The sequence below is a fragment of the Sardina pilchardus genome, chromosome 7, assembly GCF_963854185.1.
Source record: "Sardina pilchardus chromosome 7, fSarPil1.1, whole genome shotgun sequence".
NCBI lineage: Eukaryota > Metazoa > Chordata > Actinopteri > Clupeiformes > Clupeidae > Sardina > Sardina pilchardus.
Window position 1 is genome coordinate 20,328,778 of NC_085000.1, and position 21,335 is coordinate 20,350,112.

At 39.7% G+C, this 21,335-nt stretch overlaps 3 protein-coding genes across 3 annotated transcripts; 1 reads left to right on the plus strand and 2 right to left on the minus strand.

Moving 5' to 3' along the window:
• Positions 1-1,085: 1,085 nt before the first annotated feature.
• On the minus strand, positions 1,086-8,425 carry fam50a (family with sequence similarity 50 member A). Its single transcript, XM_062541153.1, has 13 exons — positions 8,182-8,425; positions 6,144-6,228; positions 5,952-6,051; positions 5,295-5,452; positions 5,118-5,194; positions 4,867-4,933; positions 4,709-4,770; positions 3,735-3,811; positions 3,394-3,448; positions 3,231-3,279; positions 3,038-3,108; positions 1,698-1,808; positions 1,086-1,331 (listed from the first exon to the last, which is right to left on the minus strand). The coding sequence occupies exons 1-13, from the start codon at positions 8,290-8,292 to the stop codon at positions 1,323-1,325; spliced, it is 1,032 nt and encodes a 343-aa protein (XP_062397137.1). The 5' UTR covers positions 8,293-8,425; the 3' UTR covers positions 1,086-1,322.
• Positions 8,426-10,324: 1,899 nt separating this feature from the next.
• Positions 10,325-13,544, plus strand: tmed4 (transmembrane p24 trafficking protein 4). Its single transcript, XM_062541155.1, has 5 exons — positions 10,325-10,524; positions 11,051-11,151; positions 11,500-11,625; positions 11,739-11,885; positions 12,075-13,544. The coding sequence occupies exons 1-5, from the start codon at positions 10,386-10,388 to the stop codon at positions 12,222-12,224; spliced, it is 663 nt and encodes a 220-aa protein (XP_062397139.1). The 5' UTR covers positions 10,325-10,385; the 3' UTR covers positions 12,225-13,544.
• Positions 13,545-14,772: 1,228 nt separating this feature from the next.
• Positions 14,773-18,991, minus strand: plpbp (pyridoxal phosphate binding protein). The gene is made up of 8 exons (XM_062541154.1): positions 18,809-18,991; positions 17,744-17,851; positions 17,593-17,628; positions 17,362-17,437; positions 17,053-17,193; positions 16,789-16,931; positions 15,549-15,647; positions 14,773-15,105 (listed from the first exon to the last, which is right to left on the minus strand). The coding sequence occupies exons 1-8, from the start codon at positions 18,896-18,898 to the stop codon at positions 14,956-14,958; spliced, it is 843 nt and encodes a 280-aa protein (XP_062397138.1). The 5' UTR covers positions 18,899-18,991; the 3' UTR covers positions 14,773-14,955.
• Positions 18,992-21,335: the final 2,344 nt, after the last annotated feature.

A 21,335-nucleotide genomic window follows, 5' to 3' on the forward strand; every position in this document is an offset into this window, starting at 1 on the left:
CGCCCCTCGAGGATCTAGGAGAGAGTTTGAGAGTCACCCATGGTATCTGGTTGAGAGGACGCACTAGGAAATTGGCATCATTTGGCATCCGTAGAGGGCATTGTGATACAGGAAGTGAGCTCATATCTCAGCAACGCTTTGATGTATGAAGCCCAAACTTGTTACGGGGGATTGGTACATGATCGTGCGGACATGCAAGGTTTTCAACCATTCTTTATCCAATTGCCGTGAAAGTTGCTAAATACTTACCTAGTGCTCTCTCATAAGATCATTTTGACTTAATTTAAGAAGAGTTTGACTTATTTAAGTCTTATCAAGACAAATTGACTTACTGCACTGGCAGATAATTGTGCTTGTTTTACGACAAATTTACTTATTGCACTGGCAGATCATTTTGCTTGTTTTCAGGGAGAATTGATTAGTTTGATTTTATTAGACAAGCAGTTTTTTGCAGTGTTGTATTTATAATTCCATACAGCACAACACAGTACATCCTCCTCACACACACATCCACACCGAACATCTATAGAAACAATTAAAAATATCAAACCAGAATTCTAATATTACATGGTCAGATAAACATTGATCTGGTAGAAGTTTATGAGGATATCTATAAAGGAAAAAAAGTCCCATTCACCTCTAGTGTAATAATAGTGTGATAGTTAGTGTCAACTATTGTGGTCATTTTCAGGACTTTCATCCCGAATAGAGATTTTGGCACACATCCCATGTTGTTCAATGGGGTCATATTAGTCTAGAACAGTTGAGATATTCTCCGCTAAATGAAGCGCATTCAAATCTTACACAGGACCTAGACTATTTGGAAAAATCGCCAGATAGCCTACCGAATCTCAGCTATTTTGTAGGCGAACTTCAGAGGTCTATTTTCGCCACACTGGATAGAATAATAATTATTCCTTCATTTATTTTACAGTGATTTGACAGTCTCATACTGACTAAATTTTCCAGTTCAACAAGATGAAATAGGGCCTACATAAAAATGTGGAGAGAATAGAAACAGTAACAGTAACTAAATGCATAGTATTTGCAAAGTTATAATTTAGATAGAAAAAAGAAGACAAATAAACAGCTTGTATTATTTTATTGACACCATCAGCTGCAACTAAATACAGTTCAATTAATATAAGAACTCAAAAACCTAGCACTCTGGTTAACGATTATATACATTTTTAAAATGATTCAAGGTCCCCCCCAAGATAAGGTCTCCCTTCTCTGAGCAATGGAGATGAAAAACAAAATGTTCTGATATTGTGAATATGAAATATGCATGTAACATAAAGTTGATACTGGAGGGAGCTTTATCACCGGATCTGCAAACAAAAAAACAAGGGCTTTTATTAGATAAAAATACTAATATTATTAGTATTTACTAATACTTCTATTACACACATTTAAATCTGAAGGGCTTTATATGGTTCCTTTACAAGTCGACATTACAGAGATATACGATTCCCCATGCGCTCATTGCATATTTCAGGGTTATGGTTATGTCTGAACAGAGTAACCCTGGGCCACTGCCAATGACAGCAAGCAGGCACATGCATTGTTCGTCAGGCCCATATTATGGCCTGAAGCATGGACCAATGTGGTACTACTATGTGGAGAATATCTTTCATGATGCCAACAAAATACCACTGAGCTATTTGTACAACGGTCATGGAACAGGAACTGATTACCGTGTATTTATCCCATTTCTTCTCTGGGTCGTACGGCTCCCATCGACTGGCGGGAAAGATGTGCTTGTTTTTCTCATACCAGCTCCGCAGGACCACTTTACCTGCATGAGACTAATCACAATGGAGCACAACATGACCAATCATGTTCCAAAAATGAAGACAAACATTTGGCTTGGATGACTATATGCCAGGCCAAAGAAAATGGACATTTATTTTATTTTAGCGAACATATGTTGGCCTAAACTGGGTAAACCAAGCCTGATCTGCAGGCGATTTGGATTTCGCCCTGCAGCTCAGGCTGGAAACCTGCACATCTATCTCTTCTGCTTCCTGTCCACGTTTGCTGGGTTCAATCTGGCTTATCCACCAGGCGGCAGGCGCACCCGGATCGTTGGTCTGATTGGTTGAAGGACTATCCAAGCATATCGGAGTCATCTGAACTATACCCATTGATCATGCAGTAGAATAAAGCGCAGACTCCCCAGACTAATGTTCAAGCTTACAAGATTAATACACTGATTAATACAATTATGATTAATAAATAGCCATTAATACATGACTAATATGTATGTATTAGTGCTCAATATGGTCTATATATAGAGTCATTACACATTTATTAGGTCTTTATTAAAGAATTTCTTATTTGTACTTAATAGGTGAATTATTCTTGGTTAATATCTAATCTACGGTTATTTAAGTGTAACTCCAGAGTGAAAATAACCTAGTGTCTATTCATGGTAGTTAACAACTTCAAACGTTTGATTGAGAGCAAAATTACGTTATTTGGTGACGTTTTGAGCAATCATATCAAATCACCAACTGACGTAATTTTGCTATCAAACAAAAGTTTGAAGTTGTTAACTACCATAAATAGACACTAGGTTGTTTTTACTCCAGAATTACACTTTAATATGAAGTATCGCTCAAAATACAAAATTAACAGTCAGGTTTATATTTTAGATATACTATGTGCCTGGAACGAGCATTCACGAAGAGGACGTGGGCCCTAAGCTTGGTGAACCCTGCCTGACCTGCCGGGCGAATTCGCCTGGCAGCTCTGGCTGGAAACCTGCACATCTATCTCTTCTGTTCCCTGCCAGAACCTTTGGCTCCAATCACAAACTAGCTTATCCAAAAGATGCACCGGATCGTTGGTCCTCCTCAGAGAGAGCACACCTCTCGTGCAGTAGAAATAAAATGCAGCCTCCCCATACTAATGTTCAATCTTAAAAGATTCATTGTGCTTAGCATGGTGATAGCCAGACTACGTGGGCCCTGTTGTACTGCTACAATAAGAGGATGTGGGCCCTGTTTAACTGCTACACTAAGAAGGACATTACCTCATCCTTCTCTACAGTAGCATCGTTTATCAACCGGATGTCATCATGGACATCAAAGCTGAATAGAGGTCCTGAGAGGGGGGAAAAAATAATAGAAAGTTGGTTTGCTGTAGCTGAGTATTCAAGACACACAAATGACATCCAAATTACATGACCCTCCATATGCACATTTTAATTTTCTAAAACTACTTACCACTTTTGCCTCTGGCTTTTGTCACTATGAAGTCATAGAAACTGTGGTGCTGTGAAAACATAAGATTCATTTATTTGTCGGTTGTACGGAATCCTAACACTTAATGTGCATGTCAATCACAGATAGTATATATGTGAGGAGAGGGAGGGCAACTCTAACTCACATGGGGAATGATCAGATCCTCTTTGATGTACATCAGCTGCTCCACTCCAGCTGACCTGAGGCAATCAGACACATTTATTTCATGTGTCTTGGCTTCAGGGGATACTGTGGTTCATATATTATCAACATTTGCCACACCTCCACTCCACATTCCACTGTCTAGTCTATAGGTATTCACGGTATAGAAAGAAGACACAGCATACTGTACTTGAACGCAAACTGTCACTAAAGAATCAGGGAGTTTCCAGGGAGTGTTTCATTCATGGAGTGCTTTATTAGCGGCATGACTACGGTAGATGTATCTGAGCAACACTTGATGGCAACTCAATAGCAGTTATTTACCTTAACTCACTGAAATCTTTCCTCAAGATTTCCAGTGCCTTTTGTAAGAAGTTCTGAATAGTATTGCCTTTCTTCATCTGTATAAACAAGATAAATTCAGCATGAATCACAACTCAACTCCTATCAAAGACATCGCTAATAGTAATAACTGATGGATGGTGCATTAATATAAGATAAGAAATGAGACAGTGAGTAACATATATATCTCAATGCACAGTATCTAACAATAGTGTCTATATTTGGTGTGAGGTGCCCCATCACTGCTATATGTATGAGTCATTAATTGGTTACCACCTACATCATTAAAGCTCCCTCAAACCTTCGTACCTTCTTACCTTCAGGTATTCAAAATTGCAATTATGCCAGCCCATGTGGGTTAGATTTATAAGATTGTAAAACATTGTGTAGTACGTGCACATTTTCTATGTACCGGTACTTCAGAATCAAAAGGCTGGGAGCGCTGTGGCACAGCAGGCTACAGCGCTCATACCACATACGGGTCCGAGTGCCCACGGGGACCCAGGTTCAATTCCGGCCTGCGGTCATTTCCCAGTCCCACCCCATCTCTCTCTCCCACTTACTTCCTGTCTCACCCTTCACTATCCTATACAAATAAAGGCAAAAAAGGCCAAAAAAATATACTTACAAAAAAAAAAAAAAAAAAAGAATCAAAAGGCTAGCACTGGGTGTGGATACAGCTATGCCTGTTCTGGGAGAGCATGCTGATATGGTCCTGTACATGCTGGGTTGTTTACATATTACACTCAATGTTGTTGTGTTGAATACCCCCTTGAAAGTGTATCCCACTAAGAAATTGTCGATTGTAACTAAGAGGGGCGAGCCTTCATTGGAGAACAATACTAAAATGTATTTCATCTGTTAAACAGTTTTCATTATATGTATTTACTCACATTACCATATCTAAAGAGTTGAAAATGTGAGGCTGTTGAAATCTACCACAAATAAATATTTACCTTGACAGTCTTTCTGTGACCTGAGCCATCCCAGTAGCTGAAGGTGATTTCTATTTCCTCATCTAAAAGGGAATAATGTACATTAATAGAGATGTGTTACAGCTTGCATGGTTGTTACAGGTCACAGAACTTTCAATAACACAGAAGATGTTTCTTACTTTTGATTTTCTCCTGCTTCCCCTCCCATTCCTGTCGTAGCTCCTCTCTGAGACGATTCTCTTCTTCCTGTATGGGAGCACACACACACACACACACACACACACACACCACACACACACACACACACACACACACACACACAATCACGCACAAACATAAAATACCTGTGCATCATAGAGACATGAAACAAACATATAAAGCTTCCAGCTTTGCACTAACCCCTAAGGTGGAAACACGCCTGGTTACCCACCTCCCTATCTCTATCTGGTAGAAAGCTGGTGTCGACGTCTGGATTCTTCCCCAGTTTCCTCTTCTTCACTGGAAAGTCTAACACAAAGCATTGACGATTAGTGTTTGGTACTGGCACTTCTAATCTTTGTTCAATTCAGCCTGTGGTACAGACTTTCAAAAAGACTCCTTTACTCACAGTCCTCCTCCTCTTCCATATCCTCATTGTCATTGTCGTCGTCATTGTCATTATCATCCTCATCCTCATCTTCTCCATCATCAGGGTTAAATGACAGACTAGCAATTTTTCTCTTTTGTTCTTCTTTACGCTTCTTCTCTTTTTGCTTTTCTAGTTTCCTTGTTTAGGTGCAGAAACAAAATAGGAACAGAGATTACAAGATGCAAAATACCATCGGTCAATCAATCATAATTATGTTCAACAATTACTTTCAATATCATGTTTGTTCAAAGGAACGTAAAGAAATGTTGAATAATAATTATTTTTATTATGATATGCAAACTACACACAAGGGTGTGGTTCTACTACACGAATCACAAAATTTCTTTCATTTCAAGACATTAAAGGTAGGGTAAGCGATGCTGGGTGACATCTTGTTTGTGTTGTATCCTTGTATCCCCAATAAACCCCAGTGTTCTGTTGTTGTTTGTTGGACAGACTGCCTTCTATTTGCTGGTTTCTAGTTCAGAGATCCAGGGCTGTGTAATAACACTGTGTACTCAGAGAATGGAATGCAAGCGGATTGTGTTAAAAAAAAAAAAAAAAAACACTTAATATCGCTTACCCTACCTTTAAATAAAATATGGGAAACATGTGCTGGGGGGAACATGCACTTACAGTTGCAATTCCTTGGATTGCTCCTTTTTAGCCAGCTGCTTTTCTCTCTCTTTGACTAAGGCCTCTTGTTTTGCCTTCATGTCATTAAGCGTCACCAGACCTTTGGGCAAAGAAAATATATTCAAGCTCTAACTAAACCATATATTCAAATTGATGACTACATCCACACATGGTTTGACCAGAGCAACTTACCCACTGTGCTGGATTTGAGTTCTTGTTCCACAGCATCATAATGAGCAGAGAACTTTTTATCAATGTTGGCTTTCACCATATTGTCCTGGGGAAAACAAAGCATCAACACAGTCACATTAACAGACATCTCAGTGAAGTACATAAATCAATCATCGGAACATGATTACTCAGTGTGTTCGGTTTTATTTCCAGTTCATAAACGGTAACAGCGCTGTCAACATCATAAAGCATGATTCATATCGAATATCTCATTCATAATAAACTCTGAGCATGGCATTTGTTTTCAATCAGCAGTTAGACAGTTTTAAAGGATTTCCATCATCCTCACTTTCACTGTCAGCATGCCTATACTTGAACCATGCCACACATACTGCATACTTTAAACATATTTTTAAAATGGGCTACATGCAGTCAAGATCTGCAACGTATACCGTATGCACCAAGTGAACCAGCAATAGACGTTGCCTGATAAACAATCAGCTAAATACTCTTTTAATAGCTCAGGATATAATTGCGATGTTTTCCTTGAGTGTAGGCAAACAAATAGTACTATGTTTCACAATAAACTTTAACGAAAAATACAGGCTAGCCAAGTCCTTAGGCTAATTGCATCAAAGAAACCTGTTTAAGTAGGCTTTGTTTACGCTGCCTTTCTCAAACATTCCCTGCAACACATTTTAGGCCATGTTTTGGCTATTTCTTACTGAAATATTCATACACGTTATAGTCACAGATCAAAAGTTCAAGCACTTGGTCAAGCACTTGCTCTTCGATTTTGGAATATCCTACATAGTGACTGTTTTATTCACTAGTGCAGTGAAACAAGGCCAACAGTGCAGAGTTGACTTGGTTACGATTGTTGAGTTGGTTACAATTTTGAAGTCTTCAGATGTCATTTGCTGTTAATATAACCCATTGGTTGTTGGTGTAAGCCATTTAACCTCACTTGGCAGAAAGTAGGTGAGAAAAAGTATGTTTTAATCGATAAGTTAAGTTAAAAAAAGAGTTTTGTTCATATTTGGAACCCTTTTGTTGAGAATGTGTCTCTCCGTGAATGTAAAGGGTCTGACGTGCCAAAGAGCCATACAGTTACATGGGCCTAAACTCCTCCTTTTGAACATTTCTGATGTTCTAACCTTTGATTTGATACTAATGTTTCTGTAAGATCGTACACTCTTGAACAGACTCTTCTGTTAAAGCTTAACCTAGTTCATAATGTTTCTTATAATTGATACTGCTATTGCCTTGTGACTTCATTCTTTGGTGGGAAACTAACCCAGTTCTTCTTATTTGATACTTCTGTTTCAGTAACTGGTGTGAAACGGCAAATAATGTGTTGTATGACGATAGAAATGTTCTTCATGGCCCCAGCCGTGGCACGACTGGCTGGGGCACCTGCACCGCACGCCGGCGACCCGGGTTCGATTCCCGCCCCGTGGTCCTTTCCGGATCCCACCCCTACTCTCTCTCCTGCTCGTTTCCTGTCATACTCTCTAATGTCCTGTCCAATTAAAGGCATAAAAAGTCCAAAAAAAATAATCTTAAGAAATGTTCTTCATGTCCTTGATGCTTAATTAACTCATTGTACTGACAAAGTCTTGTGAGTGTGTAGAGATGATGTGATGATGCAATGATATTATGATACCATGCAAGGTATAAATGTGTGTGTGAGAAACAACTCATTGTCTCTTGGGTGCACAGACTTTGTTTCTGTATCATGATTGACCTCTTTGCGCAGAGATTAATAAACTACTAACAAGAAAGACCAAACCTTATTTCAGACTCAGTTTTTATGGACCTTTAGAAAAATCATTCAGAAATTATTATTCAAGATGCATGTTTCCCTAAAGACACCAGAGGGCGCTAGCAACCTTGACGACGTTAATCTCATGCAGAACCACGTAGTCCCATCATTCTTCTCTGCAACAGCTAATCTCTCCCACTTATCTGCTAACTGACACGTTAGATCAAGCGTGTTACAACAACTGTTATTATGATCAAACTACAGAATTCACATATTTACAAGAGAAATATATACCTCTGCAATTTTTTGCTTCAACTGCTCCAATTGTTCTCGTTCTCTTTCACGCTTTTTCATCAGCTGCATGGCTCGTCCAGCCTCGCTGGCTGCTCCTTTGTATTGCGCCATGACTTTAAATTCAATACCCTTTCAAAAAATATGTGATTATACGCAACTTACAAGAAAAAAAAAACGACAAATTGCCCAGACAATAATAAACACTATGGCGACTTCGCACTTACTACGGCTGGTACACTTTCAGTTCCGGGTCAATCGTTAGCGGAAGCTGCCCTGCGTGACTGATTATGTCTAACTAAAAGTCCTTGGTTTCAGCATACTTGGCGTCTATGGAGCGCTTAAGATAATTTAACGTAGAAAGTACTAGCCTTAGCCTACCAGTGGTTGCTGCTAACATAATAATAACAACAACAACAACAACAACAACAACAATAGTAAAACAGTTGTTCAGTTTAGTTGTGAAGTTATGAGCCTCTGTCTTTTTATTCTCCACACCTGATGCAGGGTGGACCCTGGCGTCCTGGAAGTCTAGAAAGACTTCAGAGGGACTGCACTTCTGCATCACAGCCGCCACAATAAACTGTGCGATCCCTGTCTTCACCCTGTAGGCTACATTGCTGACTTAGTTTTTAAACTCTGCAACATGCCTCATGCAGAAGTTCTCTGACAACACTATTATTCACCCCAGTGTTAACAGTCTGACAGAGAACTGCGCATGTGACATGTTGTGTACTGATGTCAGCAGCAGTATACAAGGTGACCAGGGAAATGTTATAATGTTACTGCTATGCACTGCACATATCCATAGGCCTACATGTTCATTCAATGCATATCAATATCTCTTCTGCCCAGAAGGTTCCTGCTTATACACTGCACATATAAATATTTAGATGACTGTAAACCATTAGTAAGCCATAACACATTCTGTTTATTACTGTCTGCACAGCACTGTCACGTTGTTTTATACTGTACCACCTGCTATACTGTATGACATTGCACTTTTCAGCTTTTTGTGCACTTCTGGTTAGACTTGAACTGCATTCCGTTGTCTCTGCACTTGTACTCTGCACAGTGACAATAATCTAATCTACTGTAACTGAAGCAGTTTCATGAGGCTATTGCTGACCACAGTCTCCTCCCATCCCATACACGTTGGAGACTGGTCAGCAGCAAACCGATGAGGAAAGCGGGCTTGTGATTGACTTGTCCTATAACATCAGTGGCAGAGAAAAGGACCCTGAACAAGCTGTTGTCAATCAGATGTCAAGTAGGCCTATTCACCAGCCAGACGAGCAGTGGCAGACTACCGTCACTGTCATGCCCAACAGACAGGTTGAAGAGGTCCTTCATTCCCCCAGGCCATGCGGCTGTCTAACTCCTCACAGAAGTGGAGGGGTGAAATTGACTATTGGGAATGAGTCTACTGTGCCACCAATCATATGCCAAACAGTATTAGGCCTTGGCTGTTAGCCTCATATGCACAAACCTTTCTCCTTAGTATTTGTTGAACATTGAAGTATTTACTAAAAGGTAAACAACAATAGAAATTAGATTTTTTTTCTTGCACTGGATTATCGTCATAGCCTACTTCACATTTGTACTATGCTTTTACTGTCTATGGTCGGTTAGCCTGGGACGCCCTCCCAGTGACGCAACGCCTTCAGGCTTTTGCTGCTGGTCTGGTCAACTGCTCATTGAGAAGGATTTCTGAGTTCCCGAAATCTGCGGAACTGCCCCCTTTGGTCGAGAACCAATCAACTTTGAGCAGCTCCAACGGCTCTGGGTAGAGGCGTGTTCAAGGCAGAGGAAACAGTGTTGTTATTGGTTTAAACTCGGCAATCCGCTTTCTGACATCTACCAGTAGCAAATCGAGGCACTTAAAGGAGGCGGGTCAACCAGCGCTGACAAGAAACCGTATTACAGGCTGTTGGTCAGACCAAAATCTTGCAGAGCCTTTGAAAGTCGATGGTAATCAGGCTAATTAGATTCCATTCCGCAACAATTCAACGTTCTAAAATTCTATGTAGAATTCAATGAACCCAGACATTCTTTAGAATGTTAATTTTCCAACATTCCAAACACACCGGTGTGACGGTACACTGCGACGTCTCCTTTAAGATGACGTCGATCTCAGAAACTGTCCTAGGAATCAATTTTCACAACAGTATTGTTCACTTAGCTCAGATGATTACAGTGAGGGTGAAATGACGCCTGTGGTGTCTTTCACCGGCTTTTTGGCGGCGTTTGCATGGCTTTCACTAAGCAACGCTCTTTATTTCCATATTGGTGAAACAGAGAAAAAATGTTTTATAGAAGAAATACCGGATGAAACCATGGTTATAGGTAGGTTCTCGCCTTGGTGTTAGCGGTCTCTGCAACGCTAGCTAGCTTGCTACTCTGATCTGATCTGGGGTGACTTAATATGTGATCCTAGCTAGCTAGGTGGTTTAATAAATTAAACCCTCATTTCCAGGTGCTTTGTGTGTATGATCGTCATTGTACTGTGCATATGCCTTGTGCACTGTCGTCGTTTTAACTGGATGCGGCTATGAATATGATTGCGACTGATATGAAGGCCATGGCAAATTATTAGCTAGCTTATCAGCAGCAGTCGGTGAATGGTGGACAGCGTGCACCACCCAGTATCCTGCTATCCAGGATACCGTCCGTGAGCGAGAGGACAAGTCTAACCTGTTCTCCTCATACTGTTTACTGAGTCATTCATACCTTAATGGCACTAAAAAGAAACGAAATCATGTTGCTCTATGTAATACATTCGTTGGTAGCAAGTTCGAGATTGTAATACACACTGCTACACCTGTGTGAATTCAAGATGTTCATATGACGGGCTTTTCTTCCTACCAAATAGGGAAATACAGGACACAATTATGGGACAAGCAAACTGGGTCATTCCTGCCTTCCACCCCAGGGCTTGGGATGCATGTGGAGATCAAGGATCCAGAAACAAAGGTTACCCCTGCCTCTCATGTATCAATTTCACCTAGGTGTTTTTGACATTGTCACTTATGGGAAGGGCTGTCCTTTACACAGACTTCTAAAATAATGGGATAGAATATAACTGGTAAATTGTCAGTAGAGGGCAAAGAGTATTACTATTCGATTTCTGTGCATTTGTCTCTGTCAGTGTGTTTCCAAAGTTAACTTGAAAAGTACTGGTCCGATTGACCAGATCCAGATGCAGGATTTTTTCCTCCAATTTACTGGTCCAATGTAGTGGTATGATCTGCAGTCAACTGACTGCTCTTGTTAAGAGCTGTAACATAATTCTGATGTCTGTGCTTCCTTTGTCTTTTTAAGATCATCCTCTCTCGTCAATACGGCTCTGAAGGTCGGTTCACTTTTACCTCCCACACTCCTGGAGAGCACCAGATCTGCCTACACTCCAACTCCTCCAAGATGGCTCTGTTTGCAGGTGGCAAATTGGTAAAGGGCATATTGATACACATGCATATTGTCACATAGAAAACAAGTGTGTACATTGACATGTCTTGCCTTTTGTTTGCTTAAGCTAATCTGTTAAAATACTTTCTTCTCAGAGAGTTCATTTGGACATTCAAGTGGGTGAACACACCAACAACTACCCAGAGATTGCAGCCAAGGACAAGCTGACTGAACTGCAGTTACGAGTTAGGCAGCTTCTTGATCAGATTGAGCAGATCCAGAAAGAGCAAAATTATCAGAGGGTGAGTTGATTCAGTAAAAGCAGCGAGTAATCATCCTGAAACATTCATAGGAAAACATAATCTTCAATGGATACAATGCAGTTGTTAAGAGTGTAGATTTGTGTATCCTTCTGACTTTCAAACATAGATAAGTAACATCAAACTGAAGCTAAAATGTCTTTGACACGACGATTCCGTTTTCCTCTTCAGTATCGCGAGGAGCGTTTCCGCATGACGAGCGAGAGCACGAACCAGCGCGTCCTGTGGTGGTCTATCGCCCAGACTCTCATACTCATCGTCACAGGCATCTGGCAGATGAGGCACTTGAAGAGTTTCTTTGAGGCCAAGAAGCTAGTGTAAAATAAACCACCCAGAACTGATGTGTGTACAAGTTTACAAATGAAGACATTCTCACTCGTGTACACCCCCCCCCCCCCCCCCCCCCCCTCCCTCACCAAACACACATGCATATATACACAGAGGTCAGCCAAACTAATCATTCTTCACATACTCATATAAGTAGACACCTACACAATTAGTTAAATATCCACAATGTATTTCTCTCCATATGTGTAGTACTTAGTCTTAATACAATCGGCTTACTAACTTTTGGCCATTTGGAAGGCATCAGGTTTATACCATCACATAAGAGTCACTGCTTCTGCTAAAGCAGTTGATTGAATTAAATGATTAGTCAAAAAATCATGTTCACACTTCCATTACTTTGCAAAACCCAGAAAAAGACAAAGAATGAAGGAAATCAATACTATATCAAGGTGAAATATATGGCCTTGATATATGTTTTTTTTTTTTTTCTTTTGCTGGATCCATGTGTATATATTGATTTCATAAATGTCCCTTGTCTACTTCTGAAAGAATTGTCGTTGTCAAATATGATCTGACTTGTTTTATTTATTTCCCTAAGTATAAAGTATTGGCAACATGTCATAACCCAGTCCTATTTTTGGTCGCGTTGACAGTTTCAGGAACCTTTCCATTTGTTGTTTAAAACATAGGTAGATTTATGTTTCATATAGAAGTGTACTTACTGGCTATACATGTGATGGCCCATGTGTATATTCTACATGTGTTTTTATCAGTAATGCAGCTATTTAGAAAGCAACCTCACAAAATCGATTCAGTTGTGACACATCAGGTGTGTGTGTGTGTGTGTGTTTGTTTGTTTGTGCAAGTTAAAGCACCGTGGTTGGATCAGCATTTTCCTTGCATTGCCGTTCAGCACATTCCTGAATACACCACATAGATGTACTTGATAACTGAAAAGCTGAATGGCTTAATGTACAAGAACAGCTTCTAAGAGTCAGTGAGTGTCATGCTATGTGAAAACAGTACACTAATCATAAGCATTTAAGAATTTAGTTAGCATGTCCATTTTAAAAAAGATGTTAGACTCAAGGTAGATATGACTTTCTGTTACATAGTATAATTCAGTCTTGTCTGTGGGAGACTAAGCTTAAGGTTTCATTTCATGGAATCACATTAATCTTGACCCCATGATTTTGGCCATTGACATTTAAAATTGACAGTTATAATTGCAGAATGAAAGATTTCATGTGCTCGATTTTGTTTTCGTACAAACTATAAAAATGTGTGTTTATTTATAAATGTCAACATGCCTCTCTTAATATGCTGATAATAAATAGCTCAAACTTTACCTGAGTTAAGATGTTGCTCTTAAAAGCATTTGTTTCTCGTGTGTGAGCCACTGCAACATTAAAGAAAGCCTTAAAGTGGAATGGTATACTGGTATCTGCTATAAAATCAGACAATTTTGCATGGCTGTCTTTTTGTCTGGTTGTATTCTGCAAATGTGGCTAATTTAATTTCACAATAGCTGGTTCAATAAATATGCCAAGGTCCATGGACTCAAGTTGAACACATTTAATTACTCAAATGAAGGAAACGCTCACTCACATCTACAGTAAGTCCTCGTGGTGGAGATAAAGAAATGTAAAGTCCTTCTAGTTATAATTCACTTGTTTCTTTGACAACCCATCATGAAATACACGTTTGTAACAAAATAAAAACATTGCTTAGCTTTAATATGTTTGATCAATGAGTATTTCCAAATACTGGATAAATGCTTGTGATTTATTTCCCTATGATGTATTACAGTAGATGAAAGAACCCTACATGCATAAAAAATAAATCCTATACAAATACATATAACACTGAAAGATACAACTACATTATCTCACCTATTATGGTGTTGCATAGGAAACAGTTTCACTATGTTTTTTAATCTGTCCTGCCTCCTGACACCGAACTACATATTTCAGTAGAGCAGAATTCAGTACCCATCTATCTGACTTATTCTCTAAGGTGGCAAAATGAAGACCAGTAGAGAAATGCATAATCTTAAACTTGATTTACAATATACTGCTGCAGCTGGACTATTCAGTTACTTTAATGACAATTAAATTCCAGACAAACACATACTATTTCATGTCCTTAAATCTCAAAGCAAAGATTTGTCTGTTTGACAGAACAGTATTATAGTATAAATTTTATATATAAATGTTGACATACATCTTATCAACACCACATATCTTTGACTCAGAAGAATCAAAGCATGTTAGCTGTGACTATCAACTCCTCAGTCAACTCACAGAGAGGACAGGATGCTTTAGAAGTTCTGTTACCACCACTTGATATACTATAGTGAATCCATATGTATTTTAAAAAGTAAGTTCTAACAGCAACAGAAACGGAATAACACCTATAAATGATATGGTAAGGATGTTAGAATTGCAACTGTCACTGGCACAAAAGGAAAATGATTCAGATGCAGTTATGCTATATACAATGTATGGGGCATCATTTTTTGAAGACTGCAACCTTCCTGTGGACCTCAAACGTTGCTGAGGCATCTGAACAAAAAAGCTGGTTCACTTGAAGGTTTAAGCTTTATTTGTTTTAAAGTTTAACAACTTTCCTCAAAAATGGATTGTATAGTGAAATATAAATCAGTTTTAAGACACAAGATGGATGCATTTTTGTTGGTGGTGGTTGTCAGTGTTTTGATGAGTTTCAGTCTGTGTATGTGTGTGTTGGGCTCTTTATGGCATGGTCATTGTTCTTTCACTGTGAGCTGCTCCAACTTCGTGGTAGCTTCTTCTGTCACAGCCTTAGTCCTCTTCTCTGGACTTGGAGTGTTAGGGTATTCTCGATTACCGAAAATAATACTACCCACACGCACATTGGTGGAGCCCACTTCAATCTGTGAAACCAAAAGTATTTCACCAAAATTACTTGGCAATATGTAATCAAACAGGGGGGTCATTAGTTGGCGGAATCAGTCAGAGTAAACATTGTTCGCAGTGTTATCCAATTGCGTGCAGTGAGATTTCAAATGCATGCTTGATGCCACCCCTTGAGTTGGGCCATTACATTATTTGTGGCCAGACCCTTAATCTGAAAGATTACCAGGGTCTGGACTTTCCAGGCTATAATATGACGAGAGCATCAATTATGAGGACTGAACCATAGCAACAATTAAATCATCCAATGTAGATAGGATTTCACATGATACAGAAATAATATTAATATTAATAAATAATAATAAATAATATTAAATATTAAATATTAATAATTAATATTATATTAATTATAATCATAATATTAATATTAAAACAAGACTTGCACAGGAAATACTGAACTCACCGCATGTTCAAAATCAGTTGACATGCCCATACTAAGCTCTACTTCCTCTTCTGGCATCTGTAGATTCTCACATATTTGCTGTCGACATTTCAGCAGCATCTACAGGTAAATAACAACAGCAAAATGTAATCCTGCAGGTGATCAAATCCTATCTGAATTCAACTCAAATATTAATACTCTCAAACAAAAGCATATGTGACCCAATCTGCAAAAATGTAACAAAGTCACACATTCTGATTTTGAGATACAGGCTGATTACTTTAAAAACACTTTTCCATTTTTGGTACTATATGAAAGACGAAGCCAAGCTTCACAGTCAATATAAGAATGTAAGTTACAAAAATGATTATTCAAGTGGGCTTACAACTTACAAATCCTACCTGTACCTGCCTGTAACATGTAACTTCAAACACGATTTCCTCAGTTTGTCAATTGGAAAAAGATGGCAGTCTGGCCACTTTCCATTGCCAAGCGTGAACTTCCTTGAATGTGGATACTCTGTTGATGTTTAAACTGTTGGATCTGCCCAGACTCAAACTAGCTCACAATCTCAATGTCATCGTTCTCAGCTGCTCCCTCTGTTCACTGATTGGACCTGCACATTTTTGTCTTGAAAAAACCTGTGAATATACAGCAGACCCAGACTCTCTGTACATTATGAATGTACAAGAGTGTGGTAGGACCAGGCTAAAAATTCACTATCCAAGACATGAATTTATCCAGGACATCATTTTTAAGATGTCCTCTGCCCATTAATCTCAATTTAGCCAGATTGGGCTAGCCTAGAAATCTAGACGCCCCTAGCGGCAGCAAATGTAATTTGGCTGGCGGGGCAGTCTAGGCACGATCCATTGAGCCAGGGAGCTGAGAACCCCCAGCACCAGCGGGCCAATCACAGGGCTTAACATAATGGTGACTGACATGGACCAGAAGTTGCGACGGTAACGCATCCTGCTATTTGAAAACAAGAAGATGATTCGTTTAGCGTTATCCTATTGCGTGGAGAGGGAAGGTTACGCATCCTGCTACTTGAAAACAAGAAGATGATTCGTTTAGCGTTATCCTATTGCGGGGAGGGAATTTGAAAGACAACTGTTTATCCCATCCCTCCGACTGAGCCCTGTCTACGATGAGTGTCCAGACCCTACATCTTGATGTGGGTCTGGCTCGTCAGGCTAAGATTGGGCCACATATGATCTCAATTTGACTTGTGTGTTATGTGAAATGTGGAAAAGTATACCTGAAAGTCTGGATTGGGACCATCTTTTAAGTCATACCCATATCGCCCAATTGTCATAATTCCAGCGAAGTGGAGGGTGGGACAATTGGAAACAATATGCTTGACTGTATTCACTGTATCGGCAGGTGGTAGCCCATGTTTGCCTAAATTTAGATTACAAAAGTACAGCATTTGTATGACATGTATTGCAGTGAACATACACAATAAATCAAAAGCACTACAATGCATCACATTACAATCCAATAACAACTACTTAATACTTACTATCTTCACCACTGGTATTAATCTGGACCATGATCTTTAACCTCTGGGTGTTCGCTGCCCGTACCCTTTGCCAGGAACTGTTGACTTTGTCTGCTAACTTCGCAGAGTCTACCGTCTCCACCATAAAAAGATTGGGGACACCTAAAGATACAGTAATTTTAAGAAAGAGAGATGTAGTTGTGTAGTCTAATTTGCTGTCTGTGAGTACTGTGACCACCTCATGCACATGCAAACATCAGATCAATATCTTGGTGCATTTAGAGGCAGCAAGACAACAGAGATCATGTAATGCATGAGAACACTCATTACCTAAGAGTTTGTTGACATTATTCTTCTGTAAGTGACCAATGAAATGCCACTTAATTTCCGGGCAAGATGACAAAATCTGAAACAGATAAACACACGTTTCCCTCATACATGATATCTGATCAACAAAGGGTCAGGGTTTACCCAACCAAGTATATTAACAACTTTGAGCAAAAGCTGTTTGTAGCTAGGTAATATCCATGCTTGTTTCCCCACACAGTCAAAACACCTTACCTGGGGATGAGAAGCTTTCTCCACAAGCTCATTTACCTAAGAAACAAAGTCAAGACTGTTAAGAAAATAATCTTTAGGTAAACTGATCATTCAGACATCACAAAAATCCCAAAACATCACAAAATAAAAACATAGGCAGTCAAGGACTTACATAATTTTCACCAAAGTTCCGCTGGCCCTGTTGGTAAGCCTGTACCACCATCTCGGGTGGTTTTGTCTTGCTCACAGCAACAAGACGTGGTGGTACACATGGCAGTGTCTGAAATATGATACGAGGTGAATTTGACATAGTTCTACATTTCGAGAGAACGTGGAATAGAGCATTATGTCCAATATTCTAATATGTGGTTTAATGTTCTGCATTAGGCCCAATAGCCAATTCCAATAAGTGGTTTAAAGTTTAGTCTTTCTCACAAACTAATGGGTCTCTTTGACACCAAACAGACTGGCCTGTTGGATCGTTAATTAAAAAAAATCGAGGATTACATTGACTTTTATTATGAAACATCTAGAGTGGATGTTGCATTTATCTTCTGGTGAGTTGCACTGGAATGTGTTGATTTGAGATTATTCTGAAGACCAAATGAATCCAGCCTTTGGTAGGACAGTAATCGAAAATGTCACGATATTACTAGCTGTGACTCCCGAGGGATATATAACTGCCCCCCGCCCCCTCCCAACCCACCCACAACTTATGGCTCGTGACTGGTGTGCCAGTGCACTGCTAGCTAGCATACTGGTGTGTCTATCGTCGATTTCGAATATAATTTACTATGATCTCCATTTCTAAAGACACCCGCCCCCCATAAGAGAAACGAAAAAGTCAACTACATGGTATTGTCATAGACAGTAAAAGGGTATTGTCATGGCAAATTGCTAGCGAAGTGAACTAGCCTAAGGCATTTCGATAGAGTCAGCAGAAGCAACAGCAAGTGTTTCCCCTCACGTCAGGCATGAGACAAATCCAGCATGCAACATGATATAGAGATCTATCGTTAAAACTCAAATGCATTAACTGTTAATTACTTTACTATAGCTGAAATCGCAGAAATTGATATAATTATTGTCAGCAACTGAGCAAAGGTTGCCTTACGTAACGGTTAGGTAAAGCCCACACAGATGGACAATTGTGCAATTAATATCGTTGGACCATTCGCAAGAATTACAACTCTGACAATTCCACTGCTAATCTCACTGCTAATTTTGCAGAACTAACCTTCGGGCGACGGGCAGCCGCCTGGTTTACCCTGTCCACAACGGACTGCACCGCCTTTGCAACCTCCTCCGACATTACTACTTTCCACATAGCCTCAGTACATCTAGATCGACCAATAACAAACACAGGTCCTTGACGCAGCGCGGACGATGTGGATCCGGCCAATTCTATCACAATAAAAGTGTGCGCGATCTGAGATTTTTAACCTTTATACTCAACTTTTCTATCGAATGTTTTTCATTGGTCTGCCAGAGGTGGTGTTAACCCCTTCACAGCCGATTTTTTTTTTTTTTGTGGAGAATAATAACATATAGGAAATCCATCTGATTTTACTTCTCTCCCATGCAGAGACAAAACATGATCACATTGAGTGCATTCGTCCAGAATAGGGAAAATAGTATCAATTTAAAAATGCATTCATATTATATACACACACACACACACTTTATTGCCAAAAGTTTTGGGTCACCTGCCTTGACCCCCATATGAACTTCACTCACATCCTATTCTTAATCCATAGGGTTTATGACGTTGGTCCATTTACAGCTATAACAGCCTCAACACTTCTGGGAAGGCTTTCCGCAAGATTTAGGAGTGTGTTTATGGGCATTTCTGACCATTCTTTCAGAAACACATTTGTGAGGTTACACACTGATGTTGGACGAGGAGACTGGCTCTCAGTCTCCGCTTAATTCATCCCAAGTGTTCTATTGGGTTGAGGTCAGGACTCTCTGCAGGCTAATCATCCACACCAATATCTGTCATCCATGTCTTAGTGGACCTTACTTTGTGCACTGGTGTACAGTCATGTTGGAACAGGAAGGGGGCATCCCCGAGCTGGGCTTGGCCTCTTAGCTCCAGTGAAAGGAGCTCTGCATTAATCAAGAGATTTTGGACAATTCCATGCTCCCAACTTGGTGGGAACACTTTTCTTCTCTGCCTTGGAAAGGGTTCTGTGATCTTCAGCACGTTAAGATTTTCACTTCTTTAGACCAAAAAATAGGTCATGTCCATTCCAATACACTTCCAACTTTGCCCATATAAGATCTGGGTGATTAAAACTAACTATAGCAAGCTCTGGGGTAGGAGAAAAAAGTTTGCCATCTTAACGTGCTGAAGATCACAGACCCCGTTCCAAGGCAAAAGAGAAAAGTGTGTTGAGCAAAATGTCTGCATTTCAGACTTCATCCCCAAAGGAGTAACAGGTGCGATAATTCAAAATTCACATGTTATTTTCCCATAGGAAAATAGACAAATAATGACATACAGTACTTGCCTTTGCAGAGGTAGGAACTCTGGGTGACGGTGGAAGTACAGTAGTGTTTCTGTTTAGCCTCAACGCCTATGCTAAATTGCAATAAAAACATTGACACCAAACCTTGCTTTTTCACAGATTATAAAACACCTGTTTGCATTCTGGAACTAAAATAAACCAAACCAACAAAACATGTGCATGTGTATGCACCATCTTGTAAGCATAAGTCAATAGGCTACATCTCAGACACTGTGCAGAGGTGTAAACTGAGGTGAAAAATTATGATGCTTTGCTAATAGGGGTGTAAAAAATAACCGATACATATCGATATTCGTTTTTAACCTGTAAAAGACGACTACATCGATGCATCAAGCCTCGTTTCGAATTTTTCATGACATGAATCGGTTATTGTTTCGATTTAAAAGAAACAAATCGGTTCACATTCGCAAACGTTTCTGACTTGACCGTCTCTTATGAAATACTCGATTTCCTGGCCTGGTGCGTGGCTGTGTGCATCCCAATTTTGATTTGAGAACAATGACAGCCTCTCATTGGTCAAAGATGGCATAGCCTATCACGTTCTTCTATCCATTCCAACGAAACGTGCCCTGGACGTGCCTGAAGGAATGAGATGCTAGTCTTCCTCAGAAAAGATTTCTGACAACTCCGAACCTATATTTAACGCGCCGGCGAAACTTAAATCCAAAGTTTGGAAGTCGTTTGGCTTTTTCAAAAGAGAAGGTCTCTTTATATGGCTCTGGTTCTATCTCTCCCGTTGTCAAGCGGGCATATCCCAGGATTCTGATTAACTTTAACTTTGAAAGATCGCTACTTTTATAGCCTACATTGCATCCAACTAGCTACAATCCACCTCCGTCATATTCTACAATGTTACTATGGTTCTGCACGTCTGTATTTCAGCTTGGATGCAACGTGACAGTTCATTTAAACTTCGCAACGAGTTTGGCGAATTAATATTCAAGTGTGATACGGGAACTACTTCAAAGGTAGCAGGTTATACGAAGTTAATGGCCACCCCATCAGCCAATCAGAGAAGAGAATTCCATTGTTGAGGGAGATAAGCAGAGAATCATTTATTCTTTTACATGAGAAAAGGCCAAGGGCAAAGCACTGCTTTATTTTCTTTTGTAACGACACCTCTTTGGTCTTTAATTTTTTTATGCAGCATATACAGAGATATGTGTTTCTTCTGTTTATTTCTTTATGGTGTCCTCAGTGTGTGCCATTACTAAAATATTAAATGAAAAACCT

Excerpts from the sequence above, each read along its gene's own strand:
- fam50a (XM_062541153.1), bottom strand. The coding sequence starts at position 8,292 with ATGGCGCAATACAAAGGAGCAGCCAGCGAGGCTGGACGAGCCATGCAG. Across the intron at positions 5,195-5,294 it reads TATGGAAGAGGAGGAGGACT|ACTTTCCAGTGAAGAAGAGG; the intron begins GTGAGTAAAGGA and ends GCTTTGTGTTAG. Across the intron at positions 3,449-3,734 it reads AAAGATTTCAGTGAGTTAAG|GTCAGCTGGAGTGGAGCAGC; the intron begins GTAAATAACTGC and ends TGATTGCCTCAG.
- tmed4 (XM_062541155.1), top strand. The coding sequence starts at position 10,386 with ATGACGCCTGTGGTGTCTTTCACCGGCTTTTTGGCGGCGTTTGCATGG. Across the intron at positions 11,152-11,499 it reads TCAAGGATCCAGAAACAAAG|ATCATCCTCTCTCGTCAATA; the intron begins GTTACCCCTGCC and ends TGTCTTTTTAAG. Across the intron at positions 11,886-12,074 it reads AAGAGCAAAATTATCAGAGG|TATCGCGAGGAGCGTTTCCG; the intron begins GTGAGTTGATTC and ends TTTCCTCTTCAG.
- plpbp (XM_062541154.1), bottom strand. The coding sequence starts at position 18,898 with ATGTGGAAAGTAGTAATGTCGGAGGAGGTTGCAAAGGCGGTGCAGTCC. Across the intron at positions 17,194-17,361 it reads TAATGTCAACAAACTCTTAG|GTGTCCCCAATCTTTTTATG; the intron begins GTAATGAGTGTT and ends CTGTATCTTTAG. Across the intron at positions 16,932-17,052 it reads TAATACCAGTGGTGAAGATA|GCAAACATGGGCTACCACCT; the intron begins GTAAGTATTAAG and ends ATCTAAATTTAG.